Genomic DNA, 10606 nt, shown 5'->3' with positions numbered 1-10606 from the left:
TATTGTACCGTGTCCTTGGGTGTCCTGAAAGGCACTTTATAAATTACATGCATTATTATTATTATTATTATTAAGATGGACTCAATATTCCAATCAAACTCCCCATACATACTCTATACCCCACAGGTCCAGGACATGCACCCGCCCCCGACAGAGGGCAGCCCACATCCAAACCCAGGAGGTAGACCCATTCATTCTAGGGTGTAGAGGAGTAGACAGCCATGGCTCGGCCTAGACCGCACCAGGCAGACCTGCCAGCACCCCCGCCGTAGCGAAGCCATGTCCCCCAACCACCTCCACACACTTCCAACGGCCAAGCACGCACCCCCCATCCGACCACCCCCTGGACTCCGACAGCCACCCTGGCCAGTGGACCAACCATGGCAACCACGAGCCATACCCCAGGAATCCAAATGGTTCCAAGGAAGCCAAAGTGCCAGCCCTGCCCTCAGTGCATACTGTTTATATGTCAGAACCAGACCAAGAGTGTGATGAAGAGAGAGTAGATTTGTGGACATTTTGAGTAAAACCAGTTAACTCAAACTAAATTATCAAAGATTCTGTTGAATATATCTCTTTCAACATCTATTTAAATATTAAAATCACACATTATAACTTTATCTGTATTCAGAAATAATTTAAGACAAGAAAATCCGTGAATTGGACAAAAACTGAGAATAAGGGCCTAATTAAATGTAACTAATTATTGGTTTAGCATGAATCAACAATCATAATGGATAAACAGCAACCACTCCTCCACCTTGACCTGTTGTTCCAGAAACATGAAATTTAAGGGCATTTTCACACCTGATACCTTTGGTCTGCTTTAAACAGACCTACGTTTGTTTCCCCTGTTGGCCCAGACCTTTTACGCAGGTTTGAATACACTCATGCAAACCCTGGTGCAGATCAAACAACTGGACAGAGACCCATTTTTGATGTGGTCTCGGTCCACTTCCATCCGAAATCTGGTGCGATATGCTTCTGGCATGAATGCAGACCAGCCTCAAACTGAACCAACGGCAGGAAGCATGCACCTCTTTGGACTTCACAAGCCACCATTGCTAAGCAAAATTAGCTTTTTAGAGTTGCTAACGCTAACACTGTGCCACAAAAAATGAACCATTGTGGGTCAGGGCAAGCAGAACATCTTGTCTCCTTAAGACTGCGGCACACATTTGACAACACTGTCCCAAAATTATATCATTGTAAAGCCACCATTAAACAAACTGCTCTTAATATTCTTTCAGTTGTATTAACGGCACCATATTTATTTCTGGTTCTGTGCTCTGTCCTGCCCCCATCATTTATGTCGAATGGGAACAATGCCAGTCACCTGCAAGGCTTTGTTTATAACTTACAGTCCACTTGCTAAAAGCACAAAACCGCACCAAAGGAAAAATAAAATCTGCAATTTGGTCCAAACAAGTTGAACAAAGGACTTTGCTGGTGTGAAAGCATCCTACATAATTAGCAGGAGTGGATTACTTTATACTAACTAAATCCTAAATGAATGTAAACTATAACAACGTTGTTGTGTTCTGCATAAAGGTTATGAACAATTACAGTCTTACCTGTTATAGCCACCTCTATGAACAACGTACGCTTGGAGAAATAAAGATAGTCTGACAGAACTGACAAACTAATGGCTTCAAACACAACTGAGCCCAAAGGGATTTGCTGCCACCCTAAAACAGCATCATTCCTACATTCAAAGTGGATTTTACCACTTTAAAACATTTTCAAAATTGAACAGGATTTATGCAAATACTATAAATTACCACTTTACATCACTATCAGATTTAGTTATTTTCACAGAAAATGTTTATATTATAAATTATTTGTCTTTATCACAAATAATTTATTTTAGAAATACAGATTTTGTTATTTTTATTTTTTTTAACAACGGTGCAATACAGTGGATCTTTTACGGTGCAGGAATGAATTAAATGCAGTTGCTAACTTCTTTCCGTGTTTTCGTGCATGCATGCGAACGAGGTGGACAGGTGGCCTTACCTTGGCCGGAGTCTCTCTGGCAGTTTCTGAATCTGACCAGCGATGTTTCAGTTGGGAGGAGCTGGGCACACATTCACAGAACGTCTGTGTGAGGCAAACAGACAAGGCCACAAGTGTTGGTGTTTGTTCAAGTCACATGTGCAATCAGGCATGCAGGCACATGTGCACAAACCCACAGAAAAGGGAACACATGCGTGCACAAATACAAAATGGAGGGACCCAGATCGTGGGGCTGCATTTAAATGCTGTGCTGCATGCATTTTAATGGTCCAAATAATTAAACTTACTTACATACATTATGTCCAATTTTATGTTATATCTTATATGATCCCATGCGATTACATTAAGGCTTGAATAATGTGATGTGGATGACTCACATTTACTACCACACTAAATTGTGCCTCAATATTTGTAAAATTTGCTGAAGTAAACTCATTTTAGTTTAAGCATAAGTCCATCTTGAAATGGATCAACTGACAATGTAAATCCCTTGAAGATGAACAGCCAAATATGTCCAGTTTTTCATAAGATATATTGCTAATGGACAAATTGGTTCAACTCCAAAATTTAACTTCAAGGTTTTGATCAAAAAATATCAAGGAATGTGTTGTGCTTAAAGCATGAGTTGGGCATGATACTCATCTACTACTACATCAAACATTAGTTTAGTATTTGAAAAAACTGACCCAATTATAGCTATTTTGTATTTGCTAAGATGGTGACAATTTTGAATTGAATTGACTGCAAATGTCACTTGTAGATGTTCTTTCAATAAATATTTTCTGAAAGTTTCAAAAAAGCCCATTCCATAATTCAAACCAACACACACATATACAGATCTACGGCCAAAAACATTATAATTATTGTTGAAGAACACCCAGCTTGAGCACATTAATTACAGCCACCTACATACAATCACATGCCCTGATTTATCTGAAAATGCATCCAAATCAGATTCCAATCATTTTGGATAGATTAAACACCTTTTCCGAGAAAAAAAAAGAAAACTAAAAGGATGCAAAGAACCCAACTGAACCAGTATTTCCTGTAAAATATTTAACAAAATACAAAGTATTTTCCACTGTGGGTGACTGTGAGACATTTGTGTGCAATCAAGTGTTCACTACAACCAAATGTGGGTGTTTGTATGTAATATCAGAAATTTGCACTCTGCAGGTTATGAACCTATTTGGTCCCGTGTTTGCATTTTGTCTGGAAGTAGCTGTAGCTGCAGCACAAATAAAAGCAGAGTAATTATAAAAGCTGCAGCTTTCTAATTGCACCAGAAGAGCACAGCTTTATATGACCTTAAACACAAATGCTTCCACAATGGAATTGCTCAATTAGCCTGGGACAATAACACCAACATTAAAGCAGATGAACACGCACACAAATTACCATCTTTAGAGTGAATATGTAAATATCATCAATTACGTATCACGGTTATACGACCAACTTTGGTGTCATAAACAGTTGTGGGAGTGAATGTATGGTGTATGCATGTGACTGAGACTTTATAGGCTCATCAAACTTAATGTATGTTTGTAAGCTGCCACATCAGCAGCTGTATGAAACAAATTAATGTTATTAGTTTTACCGTTTGTTTGTTTATTAGTCTGTCTGTTAGCCAAATATCTCATAAATAAGTAAACTGGTTTTATCTAAACTCTGGTAATTTAGTCATTAGAAGACATTGACAAATTAGGATCTTTTGAAGTCAACCTCATTCAAAAACGCCACCACAGTCAATCATTCTTAATCTTGGAAAATACAAAAATGACTTTACCTCAAAACTTTTTTGCCAGTATTAAGTTGATATTTGATTGGGCAAAAGCTCATATGTATATTGAATGCTGAACTAATACATCAGACTTTTGTTTAAAATGTTGCCATTTAAACCTCTCTCTGTGTTAACAAAATATCTCAAGAACCACTGAGAACTAATGAGATTTGTATGGAACTTTAAATATCATTGGATAAACTGTATATTTGCAACTAATTAACTTTTGTGGTCCACCTAGTTTAAGATGGCTGAATGACTGTTGCTGTTAGAGCTATGGAGCTAAAATCTGATGTGTCAGAAGCTGAAAATAATTGACAACAAATACTTCCGGTGTAACAGATTAAACTTATTATTTTCATGACTTCACCAAAAAAGCTACAATTCTGTCTTTTTTTCAACATAAAACTGAAAGAGAACTCTGGCGTGAAAGGTGGAGGGTGATATACATTTCTACAAGGAATACCTTTATTTTTCTTTGCATGTTTGCAGTAATAGTAACAGCCAGCCTAAAAAAAAGTCTCATTTGGTTTGGCTAATGAACAAGGCCATCCAGCACGGGAGTTGACTGCAGTATCACAATGGCGAGGTTCATCACTGCAGCTAATAATGACCACCAATGATAAGTCTGAAAGGCTTTGCTGAGAAAATACATCAGTTGACTGTGCGTCAGCCAGCAGCAGGTGTAACAGTCAGTTGGGTATACCTGTATATACGTCACAGCTGCAGTGAAGCTCATGTAATTAAATGTTACCTAGTGATGCATTAGGTTGTGATGTTGAAGTGTTGCTCCTGCTTTGTTTTATTTATGTTCTATTTTATTTCCTGGTTAACCTTTTTTTTATTCATGATAATTCTAGCTGACATATTGGCCTAAATATTTTACCCACATGTGACATTTTCCACACACCGTTACAGTCTAGTGTTTTTTATTTATTTTATTTTATTTTATTTTTTACTGTTTAGTGTGGAATTAGATATCTAGCAGGCTTCAAGTAGCATGTGTGTTTAAATAAAGAAATAAATAACCCTCAGTTGTTCTGACTTGTCTGCTCCTAGTAGCTATCAAGGGATCCAATGCAGCTCAGTCAGCTAAGAAAAAAGAAAAAAAATGATGTGTTTCCCTTATTTAGAATTTATGTTAAAACAAGGTCACAAGAAAAAAATGTGCCTAGAGGATAGTAAGTTTGTCAAAAGCAGAAGTGAAGAAGCAACACTGGCGATGTTAAGCTTCTATCTTTAAACAGCTGTTTTTCCTTTAGGAATTTGTACAGTTCTAGTCATGCTATAAACATGCTTATTCTAACAGTTATCACTAAGTGAAAAATTGTGCGCAGCTCAGGCTTTAATTGGTATAATAGCTGACTAAGACTTCCCCTATAAGCATTTCCTTATAATGTGTAAAACTGCAAGAAAGTGGTGAGAAAACATGAAGCAGGAGAAAATAAAAGTTAAGCGATGGCGGTGTTTGTTGAACGAGGCAATGGGGAAGATATGAGAGGTGTGCTGAATTTTAATGAGCAGCCTTGGGGTCAGCGATAGAAATGTGTGTCTGTTCTGCCTAAAACATTGCAGCTGCCTGTGCTTGCAGTACACAGAGGAGCTACAGAGCTGCATCACTAAATAAACAAAGACTCTACAGTGGTGTGGCTAACTCTCAAATGAGCTTCCAATTAAAGTAAATAGCAAAAAAGAAAAGAAAAAGAAAGCTTGCGGAGCTTACAAGCCCAGAAACAAAACAAAAAAGTGTGTGTGTGTGTGTGTGTGTGTGTGTGTGTGTGTGTGTGTGTGTGTGTGTGTGTGTGNTGTGTGTGTGTGTGTGTGTGTGTGTGTGTTTCATACTGGAGCACAAGTTGGTGGATTACCACACATGGACACAATGTTTGCCCTCGCTTCATGCAAAAATAAAGAACACACAGACACACACACACTCTCTCTCTTACAGGTGAACTCATGCACACTGAACAAAGGCTGCAGCTGCAACCCACACAAATCCCTGATGCTCTCTCTTCCCATAACACTGAGCAGCATGTATCAGAGCTTTGGTTTGCTCATCTCCCTGTCTACTGATACTCACACTGGAGTTCTTTGCTGCTCCTGCACAGACACACACACACACACGCACCACCATGAGACACCCAATATCTGCCGGGCTTCTTACTGGCTGTGGTCTCAGTGTGTGCATGACTGCTTTTTGTCTATTCCCAATCTGACTCTGAAATCTCCACCAGCAAAGAAGATTTAAACTCAATAGGATATGTTTTTTTTTTTTTTTTTTTTTTTTTTTTTTATAGCTGGGTGTTGCACGCAGGCTATTATTTGATCAAATGGGAAGGGGCTTGCACCTTTGCTTTGTGAATGAATGTGGACAAGCACAAGTTTCGAATGGGTTTATATATCCGAAACAAGAATACCAGCAGTTCTTTGAGGATATTGGAAGACATAGTTTTTGGCCTATATTAGCTCACTTTACAGAGCACTTTTTCGGAATGTGTGTGACAGGGATTTAGCAAGGTGTGTTTAAGCTTTCTGCTCACTAAGCCGATGATGGAGTGGAAGAGGCTTTGCATATATTCACTTGTGGGCTTACTAATCATTTAACAGGACTTGCAGACTGCTAAATGGGGGGACTCACACTGACAGAACGATAAAAAAGAGAGAGAAGAAAGAGGAGAGAAAAAGGGCCAGAATAAGGAGGGTGTGAAGCCTTGACTTTGGTCACCAGTGCTCCACGTAAGGAAAGATTAGATATTGATTGGAACCACAGAGACATCCTTTAGAACTCACACCAAAACAGTATTCACCTGTAAGAAATTGAATTAAAATAAGTTGGACTGTGACATTCCTATTCTTCTTCTTTTTTTCTTTTTTTTGGGTTAGTTTTTTTTTCTTATTCCAGGGAGTCAATAACTTGTTACAGAAAAAAATAAATAAATAAAAAAAACTTTAGAACTTTTTTTAAAATGATGCTTAAGGTAGCACTAATATGTAACACAAAATGTTTATATACAATTAATATCTTACCTGTTATAGATAGCTCTCTGGCATTAGTTTGGTTAAATGTTTTGTTTTGATTGGAGTGGCTCCATATAGTTTCATTCACACTGCAGGTACCATGCTCAGTCCCATTTTTTTGTAAAAATTTAATATTTTTGCTTGTTCATTCACATTATAATTATGAGCCCCGCACGTGAAGCATAAGCGGGAGTCATATTGTTTTTGTACTGTTAATTTTTTTTTTCAGTGATTTTTGGTCAACCGTACCACAAAAACGGCTGCACTGATCAACATGAAATTTGGCAGGATTTTAGATGAGTCTGACTTACACTGCACCAGCCAATAATTTTACGATAGACCCCATATTCGAGGGGGGGGGGGGGTCCTTTAAAAGTGGGGGTGTCAGGACATGCAAAATCACTTATAACTCAGAAAATGTTCAACATAGAAGCTTCAGATTTCTTTTGTTGTTTAGCTCTGATGAAGCTCTATCCATCAGTCCCACCAATCATTGCCCCCCACCCCCCAGACCCCCAATTTATCTGAAAAAGGGGTATGTGGACATACAAAAATGGTTATTGCTCAAAAACTATTAAACATAAGAGCTTCCGATTTCTTTGGATGTTTAGCTCTGATGAGGGGCTATCCTTCAGGTCCAAGTCCCCACCCCCCCTAAAAAAGACCCCCACCCAAACCACTACAATTTTGGGATGCACCTATAGTGCCATGACATTTATTAGGAATAAAGACTTCTGAGTTCTGGTTCATTTGTGCATGCGGGGGTCCTTATGTTATCTCTATGTGGTATCTAGTTTAAACACACATTCATTAGACTCCAGTGTAAATTTGTCACAGCTTTGATGCAACCCACATGCACAGAAAAATATGTTATATCAGTATGAGATGGAAAGCAAAAACACATCAGATCAGAACAACATCTTTATATTTTTGTCAATTTTTCAGTTTTGGTTATCAGAAAATGAGTTCATATATGCGGTTCTATTATTAGTTGAAAAGTTAATGCTAAAAGCACTACTGATGTGACATCTTTTCAGCTCTAACACAATATCTGTTGAACACTGTCAGAGGAAGTAAAAACAACATTACATCAACCTTAATTGTGGGATTTAGAAAAAAAAATCCTGTTTATGCTATTTTAAGAGGAAACTGCTTCCCTTTCAAATGTTACCTCCAATTTCTGCTCCTAATATTCTGGTTTTACGAAGTAAAAATGCAAAATTGTTCTGACATTTTCTTGACTAAGGTATTTTTTTAGATATTAAAGTCTATTAGCTAGATTTTTGACCTGCATGTTAGGTTTCACATTTGTTTTTCACTTACTTTGTTTTCGAGAGAGATTCTTGCACTACACGTCTTTTTTTGTTGTTGTTGTCAATATACACATCTAAACATAGACACCACAAGTGAAGAAGGTGGATTGTACGATAATTATAAGACTTGTTAACTCTATATGCATCTACCTTCTCCTCTGCACAGTGATTTGGATGTAACAACTCTAGACGGTTCAAAGAGACTGTTCTCTGCACAGCTGATGAGAGTACACAACACATTTTTTCATCATTCTGTGGCTAACACACACAATGATTATGGCACCACGATTCAGTAACAATGGGAAAAAACATACAATGAGACATGCGGTGGCAGATTCACTCATTTTTTTTTTTTGTTTTTTTGTTTGTTTGTTTGTTTGTCTTACAATTTTACAAATTAAGCACCCAGACAGAGCAGTGGAGACGAAATGAAACTGCAGATGCTGAAAGATCATGTGATGGCGCTGCGATGATTACAAGATCAGATTAAATAAATAATGCAGTTGGCTGTACAGACACACTGCTGGCCTTATGTCAATAAGGTGTACCACCCACTTGGATCTAGATCCAAGTATCAATTTGGGGCAAAATGGAGTCAAACTGCAATTTTACACATCCCTGCAGCAAGTTGCCGTATAACATTTGTAACTGGCCCTCTGCAGATTGGCACTGGATGGAAGTTGATATTCAGGCCAATCTTACATTTTCAACTGGAGAAGGACTGTAGAACTTTGCTGACCACAGGAGAACTATGTGAGAAGAAGCACTTTCTTAAAGAACAGATGCTATCGAGGGGTAAGACTTGGGTACAGAATGTCTTTGACCTGGCATTGCATCATCAGGGTCTGATGGGACGTTCAACCATCTCACTCCCCACATCATGAGGTCAAGAGTAACACTGGTGTGTTTTTTTACACAATTGGCTAGATTTGTTCTCTCACGTATGTTCTCTCACTAGATGTGGACATGTCAATCATCAGTTGTACAGAACCAATATTCAGAGAACACATGCAATGCCGCTGATCATTAGTCCGTACTTCTAGTTGCGGTGCCACACCAAACACAATTGTCAAATGTACTTAACATTCAGTCCGACTGATGCAAGTCCTGAGAACAAAGGGCTGGAAGCCACAGGTGTTGTACTTTTGTCTGAATGGCAGGAACAGATGGCATGGGGTTCTGCAATACCTTGTTTACAATGCAACAATCTTTGTTTTTGTCTTGAGTGACCAGAAATTTTTCAATGCCCCACATAGTATAATCTGTCTGGCTCAGTTCTGGCCTACACAATGCACTAACACTCAGCCCAGGTACCAAAAACAATGACAGCCCTCTGGTGGCCCAGAGGTGGTCCATGCATGGGCCCATATAAACTAAACCACAACTGGACCTGTTGTGGTATGCCACCTTAAAACAGTGCCATCACTGCCAGACCTGGCCCACATTCGGTAGACAAACCACTTGCCATGCCAGCAGTCAGCCAGCAGTGCCAGTTTGACACCAAATCTGACCCATACCTGTCTGCTATGTGGGGTTGTGTGGGTGTCCCTGTGTGCCCAGTGGTTCTATTATTAGGCTATTGTGACATCTGACATCACATCTCAACATGGAGAGCAGATGCAAAATTTGACCACCTGGTCTCAACAAATCCACAACACAATCCCTATCTAACAAAAACCTAGAGCTAAAACATTTCTGAGTCATCCTATGTGATAAGTTTCATTTACTATGTTGACTGAATATCTGACACTTGGTCAACTGCCTGGAAACACTACTAATTCACAAATAAAATGAATTTAAAAGATAATTTTCACAGCTATTCTACTTTATTAGTAGTATTAAGGTTTGAGTTGAATCTGTATTGCTATATTGTTTATTCTCACGGTTCCTTTTATTTGTTCTTTTTTATTATTTTTTTATGAAGCAATATCTTATTTTATAATGTCTCTCAGTAAAGAAATGCCACGGTTAAAGCAGCCATTCACTTTACTTATGTAGCTCGGAATGGAATGCATTAAAGTATTTTATAGTGTTTTAGATGTAAGCTCTTTTGGATAGAAGACTATGTATTTATTTTAAGCAGTATGTTAATCAAAAGCAAGAAGTGCTACTAGGTTTGTCATATGTGCTGAGCTCTGATGACTAAAAAAATATAGAAAGAATAAATGTATTGTGCTGACTCATTTTGTGCAGCATAAAATATCTTTGTGTCAATCTGAGTGTCGTCCGAGTTGAGGCATGTCCTCTCCCATACCCCACCAGGTCTGTAAATTCATGAAACACAATCAGCTGCATCAGCTAAATGGTATGCAAGCGAGCACTGAGAGAAATGCTCTTCACCTTCAGAATAAGACAGCATGCAGAGAAAGGAGAGAGAGAGACAGAGAGAGAGAGAGAGAGAGAGAGAGAGAGAGAGAGAGAGAGAGAGAGAGAGAGAGAGAGGGGGGGGGTGTGTGTGTGTGTGTGTGGGGGGGGGGGGGGG

At 38.6% G+C, this 10606-nt stretch overlaps 1 protein-coding gene across 3 annotated transcripts in view; it reads right to left on the bottom strand.

Moving 5' to 3' along the window:
* Positions 1-10606, bottom strand: part of fibcd1b (fibrinogen C domain containing 1b) — a 215264-nt gene that overhangs the window by 166868 nt on the left and 37790 nt on the right. For 2 of the 3 annotated variants that reach the window (XR_001311205.1, XM_014020496.1), the window contains exon 2: positions 2017-2100. The exons of the other annotated variant lie outside the window; for it this stretch is intronic. Coding sequence is in view for 1 of the 2 variants with exons in the window: in XM_014020496.1 (XP_013875950.1) it covers positions 2017-2100 (84 nt within the window). In the remaining variant the exon portion in view is untranslated. The remainder of the gene's footprint in view (positions 1-2016; positions 2101-10606) is intronic. 3 annotated transcript variants of the gene reach the window in all.

This window comes from Austrofundulus limnaeus, unplaced genomic scaffold, assembly GCF_001266775.1.
Source record: "Austrofundulus limnaeus strain Quisiro unplaced genomic scaffold, Austrofundulus_limnaeus-1.0 Scaffold254, whole genome shotgun sequence".
Lineage (NCBI taxonomy): Eukaryota > Metazoa > Chordata > Actinopteri > Cyprinodontiformes > Rivulidae > Austrofundulus > Austrofundulus limnaeus.
The sequence above is the reverse complement of the archived record's forward strand: the minus strand, read 5'-3'. Positions and strand labels throughout refer to the sequence as shown.